Source organism: Sinocyclocheilus anshuiensis, unplaced genomic scaffold (genome assembly GCF_001515605.1).
Source record: "Sinocyclocheilus anshuiensis isolate Anshui unplaced genomic scaffold, SAMN03320099.WGS_v1.1 scaffold307, whole genome shotgun sequence".
NCBI lineage: Eukaryota > Metazoa > Chordata > Actinopteri > Cypriniformes > Cyprinidae > Sinocyclocheilus > Sinocyclocheilus anshuiensis.
Window position 1 is genome coordinate 295,451 of NW_015552550.1, and position 20,662 is coordinate 316,112.

General features: G+C 37.3%; 1 protein-coding gene across 1 annotated transcript in view; it reads right to left on the minus strand.

Annotated features, from left to right (window-relative positions):
- Positions 1-1,247: 1,247 nt before the first annotated feature.
- Positions 1,248-20,662, minus strand: part of LOC107664369 (FH1/FH2 domain-containing protein 1-like) — a 50,882-nt gene continuing 31,467 nt past the window's right edge. The window contains exons 12-26 of the mRNA XM_016454918.1: positions 18,344-18,436; positions 17,208-17,231; positions 16,421-16,465; positions 14,607-14,764; positions 12,965-13,057; positions 10,083-10,975; positions 9,099-9,254; positions 8,503-8,685; positions 6,624-6,743; positions 6,075-6,236; positions 5,610-5,800; positions 5,234-5,426; positions 4,143-4,311; positions 2,997-3,170; positions 1,248-1,935 (exon numbers count right to left, since the gene is read on the minus strand). Of these exons, the coding sequence (XP_016310404.1) occupies positions 1,856-1,935; positions 2,997-3,170; positions 4,143-4,311; positions 5,234-5,426; positions 5,610-5,800; positions 6,075-6,236; positions 6,624-6,743; positions 8,503-8,685; positions 9,099-9,254; positions 10,083-10,975; positions 12,965-13,057; positions 14,607-14,764; positions 16,421-16,465; positions 17,208-17,231; positions 18,344-18,436 (2,734 nt within the window). The 3' untranslated portion in view covers positions 1,248-1,855. The remainder of the gene's footprint in view (positions 1,936-2,996; positions 3,171-4,142; positions 4,312-5,233; positions 5,427-5,609; positions 5,801-6,074; positions 6,237-6,623; positions 6,744-8,502; positions 8,686-9,098; positions 9,255-10,082; positions 10,976-12,964; positions 13,058-14,606; positions 14,765-16,420; positions 16,466-17,207; positions 17,232-18,343; positions 18,437-20,662) is intronic.

Here is a 20,662-nt window from a genome sequence, read left to right on the forward strand (position 1 = left end):
CTGTCAAATGAATGAAAAAAAAAGACACATGCGCCCCCAGGAGGACAAAACAATGAAGAATTTCTGACATCTGCCCTTGATTGTTTGACTGGCAATAATAAAACAGGGAAAAAAGTCTAATAAAACATTTAATTTCATTTCATTTTAAACAAAGCTTTGTCTTTGGATTCAAGGCCAACATGTCAATGTGAAAATTCTGAGACAGAATATAATGTCTAACAGAAGCACTGTACTTGCCAACTATTTCTCTGCAAACAAACTTTCTTTGTGCAGGTGTCAAGAGTGGTGACGGGGACGTACAACACTGGGACACTAATAGTGATACATTCAGAGTGAAGAACACATGCACTCATGCAGACAGGTAATAAGGTCATATATAAAACAATAGTGATTCATAGTGACTCTAAATTCCTACAGCATAACCCCCTGTGCAAAAAAGCAATACCAAGAAAATCCTTAAAATATGTGCTTGTAACAGTTTTTTAAAAATGCTACAGAAATGTTGTGTCTTTAACGCAACACTTCTCTTCAGCAAGAAACAGAGTGGTCCATCCATGCACATTTAACACCATAACAATGGTATAACTAAAAAGGTTAAACTTGAACTCATCAAAAACAGCACAAAAATAAATATCAGGACAGAAATGTGATACAGCAGAATACAGGGCTGTGTTGTAGCATCCACAAACCTATCAAGAGAGCTCTGTGATTAATAAAAGAAAAACAAACATGTGACCTAGTTTATGTCCTCTCTAATCAAGATCTCCTTGGTAGTCAGGGTATCCAGTTGAACATCACCCAGGTGCACAGGGTCAGCTTTCCAGACACAAATTAAACCCGGTCCAAGACTAAAGAGTTTTCAATGGTCAATCATTACTGTCAGTGTCGTTTATTCCAGGTTTCAGCTTCATTAATGGGCACAGGAAACCACTGTGTTTGAGTTACCCTATTGCATCGATCTCAACCGGGCGGAAACACCGGGGAAGTCGTGGCCTAATGGTTAGAGAGTCGGACTCGTAACCCAAAGGTTGCAGGTTCGAGTCACGTACCGGCAGGGATTGTAGGTGGGGGGAGTGAATGTACAGCGCTCTCTCCCACCTTCAATGACTGAGGTGCCCTTGAGCAAGGCGCCGAACCCCAACTGCTCCCCGGGCGCCGCAGCAAAAATGGCTGCCCACTGCTCCGGGTGTGTGTTCACGGTGTGTGTGTGTTCACTGCTGTGTGTGTGCACTTTGGATGGGATGAATGCAGAGCACTAATTCCGAGTATGGGTCACCATACTTGGCCACATGTCACTTCACTTCACTTCAATTACGGGCTTCCATGATCCTAACTTTGAGCTGAGCCATTCTAACAGATATGGCTAAAATATAAAAGTTTTGTCTTTTAAAAAATTCAGTATTAACTTAAAACCTTTCAAACCCTCAGATACATCTGTTTGACAAATTGTGCTCCAATCTATGCAATCTAAGGCTCTATACAAAATAATATGTGCATCTGGTCAAACTATATAGCATTTCATGTCACTGGATCATATTATATGCAGCTATTCTCCATCGGTAAACATGGGCTGTTATTTAATACTATGCCATTAAAGTTCGTACCAATCAAATCATGATATGTCTAAAGGACATCATGCGCACACTTCAGGTCTCTGTATAGTAATGCAGCTGTTTGTATTTCAGATGGAAGTACATGATTGAATTGTTCAGATTGGCAGATAGATTTAGTTGCAGGCATCCCACAAAATGTCAGCGAAGATCCCTTCATCACAGATCTTCCTGTCATTAATGCAGCTCTCCTTATGGCCTCATTGCTGCCTGCTACAGTTTCCCCCACATGAGAACTACCAGCTTCAGACCTTCCCGTTAGTACTGCCGAGGCCAAGGGCCTGCACCACATCCACACTAAGCCCACTCTTCAGAGTCCTCCGCACTGCAACACAAACATCACACCATTAAAACCACAACACTGTATGTTATACTGTAATATAAAACATGTAACTCAGTGTCGAACAATCTAAATAATGCATAAACTATTTGCACATGTATAAAGACTGTCTGTCTTTGATGAACTAAAATGCTCTGGAATGGAAAAGGTAAAGCTTTCCTGTAGTTCAAACAGTAGAGCAAGGCGCTAGCAACACCAAGGTCATGGGTTTGATTCACAAGAACTAATAAATGTGTACCTTGAATGCAATGTAAGTCACTTTAAATAAAAGCATCTGCCAAATGTATAAATGTAAATAATAAAGGTGAAGCTGCAGATAAATTAGCAAATATTTAGCAACATTTTGTGGGCAAAAAGTGTCCATTGTCTATTGTCAATAATGTAGTGATGTATGAAGCACCTCTCACACAGAAGTCACTTTCAAACCAAGCAGCTATCTGTTGGTCAACATGGCAAACTCGCATTACCAACCTGAACCCCGTTGCAAAGTCTGCATGCTGAAATCTTTCCCTCATGTTAAATTCCCAATTTCGTGAATTACTATTCCTATAGAAATTACTGGATTTCGCCCACGAAAATGTGCCAAACAATGGTAAATCAACTGCGCTTTAAGACATACCATAGACAGCTTCAGCATATTATAAGTAAACCTAAAAAGTCTCCGCTGTATAGATTATTTTTCAGGTTTGGAGGTTTGTGTGCTTTCAGTTTCCATTTTTAAAAGTACAGTTGCAAGAATGCCCTACAAAAGGCTCTTTGTGGTGTCGATTTCTGAGATGTCTGGCAGTTGAATTCGGAACAAGCAGAAGTAAAGAGGTGGCACGATATGGATCTGACAGGGAGATTTAGGGGCTTTTGAAAATTAAGCAATGGTTGAAGCCAGATTACATTGTGTTTTGTACGCAGATAGTGTTGAATGCAAACAGTGACTAAATCCTTAATCTCATTCCCCAGGTTTAGGGCTAAAACAACTCTCAGAACTGGTTATGAAGTTCAGTGGTCAAAAAAATAAATAAAACATGCGTTGACAGTCTAAATGTACTTACATGATTTTCTGTTAAGCCGTGAGCGTTTCCGTGTTTTTGGACTAGACGCCCTCTCTGTGGGATTTTGGGTGACAGACTTAACCAGACGATCCATGATCTCATCTGTGGCATCGTCCTGTGAGCTGGCGCTGTCCTCTTTGGCTACAGACATGTTTGTACAAACCCTGCCTAAACCTGTGTAGAAATTACATTAGATCAATCATTACTTTGCTTAATTACTTTAAAAACCAGTCCAAGATCTTTCAAAGGAAGCGTTAAAATGAATGAGGCTGGTATTACTTCTCAGCAAGCTGATGAAAATCAGTAATTTGTAAAAGGTTCACATATATTCAGGCAAATATACAGTTGGGTGCAAAGTTTGAATCAATGGCTTATTCATCCAGGTTTTTCCCATGTCTGTCTTGACAGCCCTCGAAAATCAATTTAGTTCATAATAAATCTGTTAGTTGAGCAAACCCACTCCATGCAGCCTGTGCAGTAGCTCTACCTTCATCATCATCATCATCATCATCCTGTGCTGATTGGCTCTCTACTGGTGAAGTAGGAGCGCTGTCAGAGTCATAAGGCCCCTCTGTGAGATCAAATTACCCAGCCTTAATGCTCTCATTAATTATAAAGTTTTACCATATATTAAAAGCTGCACAATTGCTTTATTGTTGCACACATCCATGCTCCAAATGCTGTACATTCATGACTTAACTGAAGGGTTGGTGAAATTGGAGAAGTGTCACCACCAGTGCTAAGAATCTCTATAAAAGATCCCCAAATTGATAAACAACAAAACTTAAATAATAATAATAATAATGGTAATCATCATCATCATAATCATCCAAACAATTGCAATATATGACATTTTAAAAAGGCAAAATGAAAAACAAAAGAAAACAAAACAAGGACACCGAGCTACATCTGTGTTTGATAACTGAATTTTTTTTATTGAAACTGGAGCCCTTAGTTCTGCTTCTGGAGATCTACCTTCCTGCAGATGTTACTTCTGTGACTGTAATTAAACAAATCTGGATCAACTAAACCAGGTGTGCGAGAGAAGGGATGGAACTAAATTCTAAAGGAAGGTTGGGTCCAAGCAGGAGGACTAACACTGCTCTAAACTGCTACACCTGGATTTGCGTTGTTGTGGTATCTTACTTCGTACAGCACGGCTCCTGCGCAGCTTGCTGTTGTCATTGTTGGCGATGAGCAGGTTTTTCATGTTCTCATGCTCCTCTTGGGCTGGCTCTGATTCTATTGTTGAAGAAACCAGGGATGGGTTGTCCTCCATAGACAGCTGTGGAACTGCTCCAGAAAACTTCTCGGTCTGTGAGAAAAAAAGATAGTACAATTAATTATTGGTAATGTTTTTTTCTCAGTCTACTAAATTGACAATTGAGGGTGATACAGTGGGATTGTGGACAGGGCCATGAAATGGTTAATTCCTTTAAATGAACAATCTGAGTTCAATACCATTTCAGCTGTATTGACAACATTTGTGGCATAATGTCGATCAGGACTGATGTCAGGGGGAGGACAACACAGAAAATTGTCCCAGGCCCTGTGACGTGGTGGGCCAGCTAAATGCTTGATCTTTATAGTATTGAGTGTTCAGAGGTGGACCATAGTTGGGTCTGGACCATGGTCTGGGTTTTGTCTAGCAATGACCTTGATGGCACTGAAATGATGAAGATGTGAAATATTCTCTTATTTTGTTTAAAGAGGATATTTTTTCCCATTTAGTACTGCCCAACAGAAGCCACACAAAATAAGTACACTTTACTCTAATCATCGTATTAAAAAAAATGTTTTACTCTTGGAGGATTTTTCTGAAGATCAGTGGGCAGTTCAACAGCTCTGGACAACCAAGGGACTCATGAACAACTATCACAAAATATAAAAGCCGTGGCTCATCCAGGAAAAATCACACAGCATTAAGAATCAAGCATATGTAAACTTTTGAACAGAGTGTATATAAAAAAAACATTATTATTATTATTTTTTAAATATTATTATTATTCCTGTTATTTTGTTAAACTTACTAACTTTTTTCAGATTCTACAAGATATGTGTAAACTTAAGGCCGTAACTGTAAATTGGAAGTAAATGAGCAATAATCATTAAAATAGTTCTAAAAATTATTTCAAAAAGACTAAAACATTATGCATGATGGTATAAGATTAGTGAAATAAAATCAGAGGACATGCATTTTAAGTTCATGATTTTCCTCAAGAGCTACCATTCCACACCTCTGTGATCAGCTTGCCCCGGGTCTTGGTGCGCTCCCGGTGGACGGCACGTTTGCGTTTCTGGGTGAGGACTCTCTCTTGGGTGGTGCGGTACTCCAGGGCAAACTCACTGATGATCTTACAGAATTGAGTTACTTTAGTGTCCCGCACTGAGTAGGAGGGCTGACCCAAGTACAGCAAGAAAGAATGAAACCTGCAATGTGAAGGAAGTAGAAGTTAATATACTGTATGCTCCACTTCATCCTAATTAAAAAATTAGGCACAGTCATTCATGCTCATCAACTTATGGGAAGCATCCAAATGAAGTTTGTATCTTTTGGTTTATCACGTTGAAGTATAAAATGGATTACAGTGACATTTTTTTTTTGTGTGTTACCTATTAATAATGCGTCTGTGCACTACTTTCAGGATGATGATCCTTTCAGTACAGTCCTTCAGAAATTCTGTCATTTTGTTTTTCAAGTTAGGTTTAGTTTCGTGTTTGGCCATTACTTTAAGGTTGTCCCAAGATGCTTTGCATTTTCTCTCCAGCTGAATAAGGTTTTCAGACAACTGCTCAAAATCCACCTGTGGGAAAAGAGAGGAGGTAGTGGTAAATTATGAAGATAAACAGTGTTATTTACATAGTTACCTTCAAAGGGAGAAACAGAACAGAAAATGTACACAGCAGTTTATTCATTAATTACAATGGCAACTTTTACAAGATGTGCTGAAGAAAACAAACGGCTACTATAAAAGCCTAAAATGAATAAATAGTGTTGAACATGGTTGTATCTAAAAGGTAAGACAAACAGAACAAAGGAATCCAAAATGGATATAAAGAAGCATCTGAGTCACTTACTTTAGCAGAGCGTGTGATTGATGAGATCTCAGAGTAAAGGTCTGTCGCATCTGGGTAGTTTTCCACCACAAAATTGCAGGTATGATGAAGCAGAGACTGCCTGTGTACTGTGTCCTTCACCTCAGTAACCTTCTCCAGATAACTGAGCTCAAAGCCCTTTGCCTGCCAGAGAGACAAGAAGTGACAATTAAAGTCATTATGTGATGTTCAATGAACTACTACATTAGCTTTGTTGGAAACTGGTGGGAAAAAAAATATTAAGACAGCTACTCATTAAATCGAGTGACACAAATTAAAGGACATCATGCTCTGAACAGTTATTAAATGCAGAGTTCAAGAGGTCAGCACAGAAAACGTGCCATGCAGGGTCTTGATCATATCTCGTCTTCGACAAGACAAAAGCAAAAGGTTAAGACATTAGCACACAGAGCTGCTCTGATTAATCACATGTGTTCATCAAGCTTCAGATTGGCGCACATGCGCTTAATACAGGTGCTGTAAAGGTAACTCTGCTCCTAGGACTCACTGCGGAGGAGATGGAGCACTTACATTGGAGCTATTAAGGAAGTTTCCAATGGCCAGTAGTGTTGCTAGGACACGCTTGAAGGTTTTGTTCTTGGCAAGTTGTTCCATACCCAGTTTCAGGTCAAAAAGAGGCTCTGCAATCTCCTGCAACATTCATGTGTGATGGATAGAAGAATGACAGAGAAAGAGAGAGATTGTGAATGAATGTTTGGTAATGAAAGCCCCACTAAACACAAAGTCATTACCAATCAAGGTCGGCAGAACTCAATTGAAGAAGCCTAAAATGACTAAATTCCTACTGTCAGAGCTAGAGTATAATGATCAGACAGAATGCAGTACTGAAGCACACCAGGGCTATGAATAAGCCTTAAATTGTGACAAAATACACCAGTGTTCTATAGACAGTTACATATATTAATTATAATAGGGGTAAACAATGCTTTGACCAATGAATATAATCCATTACCTGTATATCTTTAGGGTGCCAAGCAATGCAGCATTTGGTGTGTATATGAGCGGTTATTACAACCGCTTCAAATGCAGCTCATCCAATCAGACTTCACAGTGGGAATCAGATTTATATATATGAAAAAATAATAATAAGAATAATCTAATGCTTACAAATACATTACCGAACGTTTGGGGTCAGGCTTTTGTTTTGTTTCGTTTTTGAAAGACATTAAATTGATCATAAGTGAAAGTTAAAAAAATCTGTTATTTTGAACTTTCTATTCATCAAATACTGATATAAAATTTATCGCAGTTTCCAAAAAATATTAAGTAATGGCTGCTGAAAAATTCAGCTTCGCCATCACAGGAATCAATTACTTTTTAGAAAATAGATAAGTTATTTTTAGTTAAAAATGGATCATTAAAACTTTATATTTTAACAGGACTGTTATGGAGTATTAAATGACCACCTCTGCATGGCAATTAACGTAGACTAGTACTAACATATAGTAGCAAACATATACCAACATATAACTGTTTAGCTCATATTTTATTATGATCATGCTACTGGAGGAAACTTAAGCCCAATCCCAATTCTACCCCTTAGCCCTTCCCCTTTCCCCTACCCCTCCATTTCGCGCGTTCATGTGAAGGGGTAGGGGTGTCTCAATTCTCTTTTGGTTGGAGGGGTAGGGGTAGGGGAAGGGCCAGACAGCCCTTCAAACGAAGATTTTTCGGGACCACACTTCAAACGAAGGGGTATGAATTATCTCAGCGTAAACCGGCTTCAGGGGCAACATGGCTGCCCGAGCAAACAAAAAGACACATAAATGTAAGCATTTTTGGCATTAATAAAGATTTTAACGAAAAGTAATAATTTGTTTTATGTTACATTCAATCGTGAGTTCGTATTTATGGTCATGTTACTCAAAGAAAGAGAGAGAGATGAAAGATGCGTGTATTATTAAAATGAGTTTACTTAAAAAACAGCGATTTTATCCTCACTGGAAAATATAATGTAGCGATTCAGTATTTAAACTGTTATTAATAAAAGTCGTGGGGCAGCGTTGACAAGTTTCTTTTCTCCTGGATGTGTGAGCTGCGCGATCTCCGATATATATATATATATATATGTGTGTGTGTGTGTGTGTGTCAGTAAGCAACGCAGTAATATAGAACGGTAATTAAAGGCTCTAATGCACACCAGCACACCAGTATAGGTGTGTTTATTGTAGGAGCTAGACGACGTATGTTGACGTGTGACGTTATAGTAGTGGTGTCCCAATTCTTAGGGGAATATTTTCACCCCTACCCCTTGACACTCTGTTTCAAGGGACAAGGGGAAGGGGTAGGCGGAGGGGTAGGGGTAGGGGAAGGGGAAGGGGTATAAAATAGAATTGGGATTGGGCCTTAGTATAAAAAAAAAGAGGATTTATTGTCATAGGGCTCTGACCTTCTCCAGGGTCTCATAGTTCAGTTTAAAGGCCCAGAGCTGTAATCTGGCCGTAAGGCCACTGATGGAGGAGAGAGTGAGCAGAAACTGCTCTGCTGTACCCAGCGGTATATCAGGGTTAGCCAGCTGTGCCTCCTGAATCTTCTGTTTCTCTTCATCTGTTGGAGTCATGGTCAGGATTTTCTACAGGTGGATGGAAGCAGAGGATATTTTACATCAGATTTGTACTGTAAAAATTAATCATCTGAATCTTTATTAAATTCACATGAATTATAAAAAGAAAGAAATTATGTTTAATACATAAATGAGGGAATGTTTAAAGGGATAGTTCACCCAAAAAATGAAAATTCTGTCATAAATTACTCATCCTCATGTTGATCTGAACCTGTAAGACCTTTGTTCATTTTCGGAACACAAATTAAGATATTTAAAAATATCTTAATTTATGTTCCGAAGATTAACGAAGATCTTACAAGTTTGGAACAACATGAGGATGAGTAATTTATGACAAAATTTTCATTTTTTGGGTGAACTATCCCTTTAAACAAATTAAATGAGCTACTACTGCCCCCTGGTGGATGCTAGTGCTACATTACCTCAATGCCCTCTTTACTGATGGCAAACTCATCAAAGGTGAGGATGGCACTTTTGATGACATGTATAGCAGGCAAAACAGTCATGCCGATGTTGATGGCATTGCTCCTCTTAGGATCAAGCACTAAAATTGCTGCTTTCTTGGTCTCAGCAACTTTCTGTAGGAATAGGATAAAACCATTTATAGCATGCACTGGCCATAAAAAAAAAAAAAAAAAAAAAAAAAAAAACTATAAAAAAAATAAAGTTAATATCACTGCAATACGTCATTTTTAAATAGAAAAGTTTGAATGGCAAACTTTGAATCTTGGCGTGACAAAGCCTTTTCTGAAATGTAAAAAAAAAAAAAAAACTGATCAAAAATAAATGGATAAACTGCTTTTAAAGTTCCCTCGCAGTAATTTTAAATCAAAAGGAGATTATGCTTTTTCTGTGGTAGGTTCCAAACTTTGGAATAGTCTCCCATTCCACGTGAGGTCAGCTTCATCAGTTGCCACCTTTAAGTTTTACTTTATAACTTATTTTTTTAGTTAGATTTTGAATAAACTGTTTGTTGTATGTAAAATTAAATGTTGATTTTAATTATGTTTTTTTGTTTTGTTTTGTTTATGTTGTAAAGCACTTTGGGGCTGCATCTAGCTTTAACATTTATTCACCCATATATTCAATAGCAGCATTCCCACAGCGAGGTGACCTATCATCCTTTAGTAGTTAAATGGCTTTAGTAAATTGGTAAATGGTAATTTTTTGTGTAACTGAATAGTTTATTTTTAAACAAGTTTGCCGGTTTGCGTTGTCTGGCATACATATGCTCTATTTGTTACTTGTACCTGTATGTTTAAGATGCATAAGATTGTAGACCTTCACTGTATTTACATACAAATGTGCAAGGATACATTTGTAAAAATAAAAACTACTAATAATAATAATAATTCTTCTTATTAAAGAATTTAAATATCATGGAAAAAAATGTTTGCCTGTCGCACCTTTGCTACTGGAAGATCCTTTCCTTTGGACTCAAACAGGTGCTCCAGCTTAGCTGTATCGACTGCAACCTTATCAAGTGAAGCCCAAACTGTGCCCCGCCCAAACTTGCACTTCCTGGGGCTATCGGGCTGCTTAAGCTCCTTCCAGAACAGCTTGACTGTTTTCCGTTTATTTAGAAAAGCCGGATCATTTCCTTGAGACGGGGACAGAGGGAGGAGTCCTGGAGGAGGAGGAGGCACACTCAAACCTCCAGGAGGAGGTGGAAGAGGAGGGGGTGGAGCCAGACTAGCAGGTCCAGGAGGAGGAGGAGGGGGTGGCGGCGGTGGGGGAGCTGAGCCCAGTCCTGGCACTGGAGGAGGAGGTGGGGGTACTCCATTAGGCAAACCGGTGTCAAAAGTGTCTATATCCAGCACGTCGATATCCTCCTCATCCATCAGATCGGAGAAGTCAAGATCTTTAATCCGCAGGGGTCTGGAGCTGGGCTGCAGCTTCTCCCAGGCATCCTGACTACCCCTGGATAATGGTGTCATCATTGTCTTCTCTAAACTCTGTGAATGAGTCTCAGCTTCAATACTGTATTGTGGATGCAGCTTCTTGTTCTGTCCCTCCGCTAGCCTGGCACGAGCGGCCTGAGCAGTGCCTTCAAGGCTCTCCAGCTCCGCCCGCCTGGATGTGTCCTCTGTGGGCTGAGAAGTGTGAGACTGCAGTCTCGAGAGCCGTCCGGCCATACTGGTGATCCCATGGTCCTCAAGTGCACTTTCCAGACTAGGACTTTTTAGGCCTCCAGAGGAGTTGTTGTTTTTGGAGTAGAGCATATCCAGCATGAACTTCCTGTCATTAGAGAGGGTGCTGTGCTGTTCCGCTGCACTGCCCCGACGCTGCAAACCACCCTCTAGAGGAACCATAAAAATATGTGCTGAAGGAAAAATATTAGGTATACACAATATATCAGTACCATACAGTATAGATTACTGGTGTTTTTTGTATTATTATTTATCAGTATCGGTCGATGTTGAATATTTTTTATGTATTTAGTATTTTATTCAACATAGACAATGGACATGACTGGCCAAGAATTATCTACAGAGATAAATTTCATCTGCAGTCAATGGACTACAGATGAAAAGGCGTATTATGGTAGTACTATAATAAACATTGTTACATGTCTAAAATAAATATTAAAAAGCACACAAAAAATGCTACATTGAATATATACATAGATTATACTGCATATATAATTGTGCATGCTCATTATCTTGTAATTTGTAGCATCATTTGTAGCATTTATAATGACTGACTTTAGTTTTTATTGTTTTACATTCAATTTATTTAAAATTCTACACAAAATAGTACAGAATTTTAATATCGGCCATGTATCAGTTTTCGGTCATAACATGAAAAGTAATCTGCTTATTGATGTTGGTCAGAATTGTTATATTGTGAATTTCCTAGAAAGTACAGTGTGCAGCATAATAGTGTTGCCATCTACACTGTAGTTAAGCAATAATCTTTCTTTCAGAACAACAGCTGCAGGCTAAAAGAAACATCCTACCTTCAAAATGCCCAGTGCAAGCACAGATCATGTTGTTCCCACATGCTACCATCCTCTAGCTTCAGTAACCCAGTGCAGACGAACAACAGTAACTCCGCTGAGGTCTAACAGCATTGTAGTGCTAACTGCCTAAAACCTCAATAAGCCAAAACGGAAACTGAAAAAAAGGGGAGATCCCCATCTCAAAATCTAAACAGTTTACATCTCTGCCCTCTACTTCAGCTAATTTATACTCCCTGGACGAAAGGCCTGTTAGTGGCTGTGTCATTTGGAACACGGCCACTAGAGGAAGAAATGGAATCACTCTCAAACATTTCCACTTTGAAGATTTCTGCTTGAAATAAAGTTCTTGACTTCCCAAAGAAGCCCTCACACAGAAGTGCTTGACTATTGCTCAGTGTCAGAGATTTTCAATGGGCAGAAACCAGGTTACGAAACCTATTGGTCAATAGATGCTTAGTAGAAGAAAATCGTTGCTTATTAAATTTAAACAAAATATCTCAAAAAGCCATGTCTGCTCGACATAAGTGTTTGGAAATACAACTGAACTCTTGTTTAAAGTGCCCCTATTATGCCATTTTTAAGGTTCCTTCCTAATATTGTTTTGGGAGCCTCCTACAACAGGTTTACATGCATGCAAGGTCAAAAAACACTTTCGTTGTCTCGTAATATACATTTAATTTCACCGCAATTCTCAATGATTCGTAAACGATTCATACGAAGCAGTTCTGAGATACAGTCTCTCTAAACCCTTCCTTTTCGTGAGCCTACTCTGCTCTGATTGGTCAGATGGCCCAGTCCTTTGTTATTGGTCTACCGCGTACAGCGCGTGTCGGAAACGAAACACTCATTGCCATAACTGAATGACAGCTCCGGAGAGAATGTATAGAGAGAAAAGATGCTACACTGTTTCAAGGTGGTTCAAGTTGTTTGCGGCCAGACAACGTAGAATATAGGCTGGGATTATGCAAATGTGTTACCCAGTGTCATGCAGCCATCATGGAAATGGGATTCTAATTCCTGACGACTCGTTTAGGTGATTCAGAGTCGATTATTTTATTTGAGAGACAATAACATTATTTACCGTGCACTGTCGGCTTCACAACTTTGCAGATAGTTTACATTCACATACGGCTACATTACACACTGCATGAAAGGCAATATTCTAAATAGCATAATAGGGGCACTTTAAGAGTGACGGCTGGCTAAGCTTTGAAGTAGGTATGTGGAAGACAATGTTTGTTCACGTCATAGGCAGACAGAGAGGCAGTATGAATGACACGAAGAATGACAGAGACGGAGGGTTGTGGTGGGAATGGAATCTCTTGCCTGCTTCATTGTGGGCTGCTGTTGTGTGCTCTGGCTGCTCCAGGGTGTGCCTGGTCAAGTTTACCCCTTGAGACTCCGGACCACTAATAGATCCTGCAAAACACATTGGAAAACATTGAAAAAAACACAACTTCACAAAGAAAGATCCAGCAGTGCCTAAACCGTACAAAACCTTTATATAATTCCATGCAAAAGTTCATATAACAGTTGTGAATATGTGACACCTCATGAAGCAAACTATTAATATCCAAAAGACAGTCCTGTCCATGCAGCTAATCTACTTTACACATCTTCTCAGTTTTGGTTTGAGAAAATGTGTTTGTTAAACCAGGATCACACAGTCGCCACAGGAAGTTCATAACAGTTAACAGTGCGGTTTTAGTATTATTTATACACTATTATGGTATTTATTATTTATTTTGAATTTGCTTTTATTTTAATGTTTTCTGTTTTCATTTTAAAACATTAACATGAACATTATTACATATTTAATGTATTTTTAATATAAAAAAATTACCATATATTTAGCTTTAATTTATTTTTATTTCAGTTTTAGTTTTAATTAATATTAAATTTTATATTAATTCAAACTAAATTTAATATTTACATTTAATTAATATTTTAGTGTTTCAACTTAAAATTATTTTATTTCAGTTAGTTGCCAAGACAACATTTCTAATTTAAAAGATTTTTTTCTTTTTTCATGTAATATTTATTTTACCATACCTTCATTCTAATTAACAAAAAAAGTTTTATTAATAGTTTAGTTTTCGTTAACAATAACAACAACACTGTATCTTTTTTGTATTCCACATAAGTAAGTTATATAGGTTTGAAACCACATACAGTATACTGCATACAGTAGTTTATTAGTGCATTTAATTTACTGCTGATGAAATATAGCTTCTCAGATGCAGCAGTGATGTGGTCTGGCAGTTGCATACATGCAGGCCATTGTCCAACTATCATTTCTGCTTCCATAACGATCAATCATCTCTCTGACACTTAATTAGCGACTTTCAGCCTTGCAGGACCCATGATTCTAGAAGAACACAAAAAGATAATCTCAACCTTACAACATTAATCATGTTAGGCAACTTCCTATCTATGCTTGGCATAAACCAGATGACACACATGCAAGCAATAATTAAAAGTGTGCAGCTCTAAAAAGCAGTCAGAACCATCACAGTTGGAATGCTGAACGTTATGAATCTCAGCAGGACACATTACATAATCATGACAAACTTGCTCTAGAACAATCAGAGCACATTCCAGACTTGGCAATTAACAGTATGTGCAATAACCTCAAGGAGTTGACATACAGAGTGTAGACTAGCTTGTAATTCTTCATGACAGTGGACACACACAAACAGACAAATAAATGACCACAAATACGCTTACACACTCATAAGCATTCAGGTTTAGTAAAGCTTCATTGTTCAGGGAAAAGCAGAGAGATTATGATGTCGGATCATGACTGGAGTCTTGATAGATAGATAGATAGAAAGACAAGAAGAGGAAGAGAACAACAGAACAAAAAGAGAAGTGGAGTGGTGGAGAGATGGAACGCAGCCGGTTGAGAAGGAAGAAATCTGCACAACAGTGTGACATTGTAAGGAACAGAAGGTCAGGGTATCAGCACCTGTGGTGGTTGAGCTGGAGACCGGCTGCTTGGCTTCAGTAGATGCCTCTACATCTGCAGACGCCACACTCTCGCTTAGAGAAGGTCTCTCATGTGCGCCGTATGACTTACTTTTCTTCTCCCACTGGGATGCAGCCAGACTACGCAAGAAATTGTCTCTATAAAGCCAACGGAGAAGAAGCACTCATTTACTGAGCTGTAAATGGAGGGTTTGGTACACATAAGTATTCTGATTCTGCAGAATACAGTGAAACCATAAACTAGTTCAAATCACAAAGGCATATACTAAATTTAAGCTGGACTGAATACTTTCAGTTTGTCCAGACTTCTATTTAGTACAGTAACAAAAATATACACTTACCGGTCAAAAGTTTGGGATCAGAACGATTTTTAATGTTTTCTACAGGAGTTTTTTATGCTCTTCAAGGCTGCATTTATTTGATCAAAAATACAGGAAAAATATAATTTTGTGAAATGTTATTATGATGTAAAATAATGTTTTTCTATTTTAATATACATTAAAATCTAATTTATTCCTGTGATGCAAAGCTGAATTTTCATCATTATTACTCCAGTCTTCAGTGTCACATGATTCTTCAGAAATCATTCTAATATGCTGATTTATTATCAGTGCTGGAAACTATATTGGGAAAAAATATTTTTTTGGAAGCAAGGATGTGTTAAATTGTTAAGAAGTGATAGCAAAGATAGAAAATATTTATATTTGAAATAAATGCTGTTATTTTAAACTTTTTATTCATCAAAGAATCCTGAAATAGGTATTGCAGTTTCCAAACAAATATTTGGCAGCACAACTGTTGCCAACATTGATAATTCTAATAATAAATCAGCATATTAGAATGATTTCTTAAGGATCATGTGACACTTTATACTGGAGTAATGGCTGATGGAAATTCAGCTTTGCATCACAGAAATAAATTATATTTTAAAGGATATTAAAATAGAAACCATTATTTTATATAACATTTTGCAAGATTACTTTTTTTTTTCTGTATTTTTGATCAAATAAATGCAGCCTTGATGAGCATAAGAGACTTCCTTAAAAAACATTACAAGTCTTACTGATCCCAAACTTTTGACCGGTAGTGTATATATATATATTTATATTTAAAGGTTATTACACACTTGTTCAATACCATGCAGTTATGCAAAGTATACAAAGAGACAACAAATCAAAAATATTGTACAGGAAGGCAACATGGAATAATAAATAAATGCACTTTAAAAACAATAAAAAAGCCCTGTGTCAGACAAAGCCCACCACCACCACCACCATATAAATTATTCTCATAAATTATTTCCCACAATTTCAAATCTAATTTACTTCTAAGCTTAGATAAATGTAGAAAACAATGCAGAAAACAAATTTTCTGCATGATTACTTGTTTCAATAACCACCATGCTGATCAGATTTGATTAACTCAGAGTCAAGCATTGGCTCTCCCCACAGTGATCCACCAGAAGAACTGTCAGTCACACTGAGGCATGTGTGCCAAGAATAAACGGCTTCACATGAATGACATATTCCATTTATGTTTTTTAAAACTTGCTGAGAAAGGCAGTAGGTAAGAATGTAACAGTTAAACCCAGTGCCATTGCATTAAAACTTGTTACTTCTACATAGAATCATATAAGAATTATACTACATTAAATTAAAAATAAATAGCCAAATTAAAGGTTAATATTCACACACAGCCTCAGTTTCTGAGCGTAGCTAGCCCCCAAACCCCTGGCCGCATGCTGATGTTTGCAGAAAGAGAGCCTGTAACCATACAGAGCTGCTGTATACTTACTCATAATTCCTCAGAACCGGCAAGTCTCTATTCACACTCTCTGGACTGAAGAGAAACACTTCAATTTACACACTTTGCCCATATCACTCCTGTTAGCTACACCGCACAAGTCTCATTAAATGTATAGAAAATACCTTTAGAAAACCCTGTTGACATTACACCACATCTGGTTTAACTATGGCTTTTAAAGCTTTGAGAAAACTGCTTTGTGGATTTTTCTGGCAATTTTAACAATAGCACATTTTTCCACGAACTGCGATATGATTGCAGCACATAATGAGACATGAGATAAAGTCATCTTTGAGTAGCAACTTGAGATGAAAGAAGAACTTTACTTTTCCCATGACAGAAAACAGAAAATAAAGAATGACAATGAGGGGGAAAAGGCCACAGAGGAAAGAATTATTGTCCATTCATGACAATAAAAAGGCAACTCTCACTTCTAAACTTTGATAAATATTCTGCACTAATGCAATTTATGCACGAACTATCAGAAATATCCAAGTAGCATAGCAAACAATAAAAGAAAAATAATAATTTAAAAAGTTAACCATGCATGAAATGTATCTATTAAAACATATTAATTTTGTTAGAATATTTTTTTGTGGATTAGTCTTTGGCAGATATAATGGATCGATTTAATTTATTCTAAAATTTCCAGCCAGCAGTTGTTTCCTCCATCCCTCCCTTTATGACTTTGTCTCCCCAAAATGACTAAGCATCACAATGATTTAAAGTGCTAGCACCTCCAAAAGCCACATTCTTTGGCCACACTGCAGCTACTCACCAAACACTGTCTGCCTGATGCTGTCTGTAAAAGGAGAGAGAAGCAAAACGCAGGAATGTTGGGTGCCACAGCAGTGGAGGAAGAGATTAGGAGACGTGCCAAATATTATGAGAGAAGAGAGGAGAGGAGTGAAAGGTGCAGGGGGAGACAGAAAGAGAGAATACACACAAAAAGAGACCGAGAGAAAGCAAGACAGGTAAATCAGGTAATTGGCAAAAACAGAAAGAAAAATAGAACAAAAAAAGGCAAAGAACATATTGAAGAAAGCAAATCTGTTACAAAGTACAAATACAAGCCAAGAGCATTTGAGTAAAAGTAGAAAGATAAAAGTAAGAAGCACATCTGATCTTAGGCATTAGAGGGAAAATAATAGGACTAATCCTCAGTGTAGCAATTCCAGATATTTCAAGTTATAAGTTAGGAGAACAATTAACTAAACACTTTAACACTTTTAAAAAATTCCATATTTTTTGAGACCTCAAAAATTGAAGACTTACCTATTTTCCTATAATTGCAGTTAGCGCAGTAGATTCCCATATATATTGTTTGTCACAGATAAAGAGAGAATACACACAAAAAGAGACAGAGAGAAAGCAAGACAGGTAAATCAGGTAATTGGCAAAAACAGAAAGAAAAATAGAACAAAAAAAAGGCAAAGAACATATTGAAGAAAGCAAATCTGTTACAAAGTACAAATACAAGCCAAGAGCATTTGAGTAAAAGTAGAAAGATAAAAGTAAGAAGCACATCTGATCTTAGGCATTAGAGGGAAAATAATAGGACTAATCCTCAGTGTAGCAATTCCAGATATTTCAAGTTATAAGTTAAGAGAACAATTAACTAAACACTTTAACACTTTTAAAAAATTCCATATTTTTTGAGACCTCAAAAATTGAAGACTTACCTATTTTCCTATAATTGCAGTTAGCGCAGTAGATTCCCATATATATTGTTTGTCACAGATCACACTGTTCAAAACCGCTTACGCCATTCAACTCATCCTTGTTTTGCTCCTTCAAGACCTTCAAGTTCTTCCCAAAATTCCCTGCCTTCTCTAATACCTACACCTCCTTTCACATCTCTTTCCTCTGCCTTTCCCCTCACTCCTCCTATCACAGGATCAGTTGCTTGCTTACTTGAAGACTCGCTTTCCCTCCGTCCGGCTGGGTTGCTCTGCTGCCGTCTGGGAAGGGACCTCCTGAGGAGAGTCCGTTTCTGTGAAAGACGCTCTGTGGAGAGACAATTAGTTAGTGCAAGCTAAAGGCTACAGCACAATATGGGCAGTTTCATGTGAATCACGTCCACACATACACAAACACAAAAAGGATGTGCATGTCGGTAAATGTGTCTCTCCATCCACTTCGAAATACACTATTTGAAGGCACATTGTTTTGTTTCAAAAAACAACATCTAATTTTCACATTCAGCTTTTCTTATGGATACAATACTGATACAGCTCCTTTAAGAAAAACAATACAATAAGGCTAACGTATGTTAATGCTTTCGATATCATGAAATAACAATGAATAATAACTTCACAGCGTTTATTCATATTGGTAAATGTTCATTTCTACATAAACTACCATTAAAATAAATACAGACATTGTGCATTGTGTATTTTACAATAGAACGTTTTTTTCCCCTTCTATTTTAATATATTTTAAAATGTAAATTTTTCCTGTGATGGTAAATCTGAATTTTCACCATTACTCAAGTCTTCAGCATCACATGATCCTTCAGAAATGGCACTCAAGACACATTTATTATTTTTACTGTTGAAAAAAAAAAGATAAATTTTCAGGATTCTCTGATGAATAGAGAGTTCAAAAGAACAGCATTTATTTTATTGAACTTTTTTTTAACAATTTCTGTAACAATTTAACTCTTTGCTGTCACTTTTGATCAATTTAATGCATCCTTGCTGAAGTATTGTCCTTCAACTACAACAAAAAAACTATAATAATAATAACAATAAAAGTAGTAGTAGTATAGTCATGAATGCTACCCATTCATATAATTACTAACTAAATCAGTATAATTTCATAAACTAATAAATGACTATCAGCACTGGCCAGCTGTAACAGCAGTTTGCTAATCTAATATGTAGGGATGTAACGATTCACTCAACCCACGATTCGATTCACGATTTTGATTTCACGATTCGATTTTCTCACGATTTTTTTTTTACAAAATGAGATTGAAGACATTATACAGTATATGAAAATGTGTCGTTTTATTAGGCTATTGCTGCACGTTTCTTTGTGAAATTTAAATATAACAAAACTAAACTGAAATTTTAAAAACAAACCCCAAATCAAACAAGTAAGTTACACAAATAAAAGAAATCTCTTAATATGAACAAACTAAGGCTTTGCCTGTGCTCTTTCCATTTAAAATTAGAGGTAACCACTGGATTTTAATCATGGTCCAAACAAAGATGCAGCATGAGTAGTTTTTAATCTAAAGCAAAAACAGAATGGTCTGACTTTAGTTTCGTGAAACTACTACATAAAACATATCTGAACGAAACCGCAGACGAGCTGAATGAGATGCAGATTCACATTCTGACAGCAGGTGGCGCTCATGAACAGAAATTATACAGTGTTTCCTGGGTTACCGCTGTAAACAAAGCAGAGCTGCATGAACACTACTTTAATATGCATTGTTCAGAGGCAAGATGAAAAGAAAATACCAAGTAAACTTTTCTAAAGATAGTCAGTTCCCCTCAGAGATACATTCATATAAACTCCTACTCCAATTGTATCGCGATTTGTTTGACATCTCAACCAATTTGAATCGACACATATTTGAATCGATTTTCAACCAGCTCGCGGTTAATCGTTACATCCCTAGTGAAGATGTCAAATTCCCTAGGCCAGCATCAAGTTTGGCCACTACTGTATGGCAGTTCTTTGACTTTCCAACTGACCGTCAAACCATGCTGCAAAAACAAGCCACTTTTATGAGGATTGTGGGCTTTCCTGGAGTTGTTGGGGCTGTTGATGGAACTCATGTTCACATCAGTGCACCAACTGTAAACGAGGAGACATACCAATAGAAAACAATTTCAAAGCATCAGTAACAATTTGTGATAATTTTGCACAATGCAAAGTATTTTTTTTAAATAAAATATTAAAATATTTCAGTGTCTTAAAATTGTTTTATTGTAGTTACATTAAATGATTAGTGTTGTGCTGCTGTGACTTCACATGAGCAGACTCACTGTTTGTGTTGACATCATTGTAGTCCTTAGTTTGCAATACTTAAGCGTCACCTCAGTCGACACTTAAGAATCAGTCTTAGACTTTACTAAAAGTTGCTTTTAGCTTCTTTATAAAAGTCTCATACTCTTAGAAAAGTCCTACTTGTAACTAAGAATTTTTTGACACTTAAGTCAAAGCTTAAGACTATTCTTAAGAGCATTTCTGAGAAGTTTTATACATACGGGCCCAGAT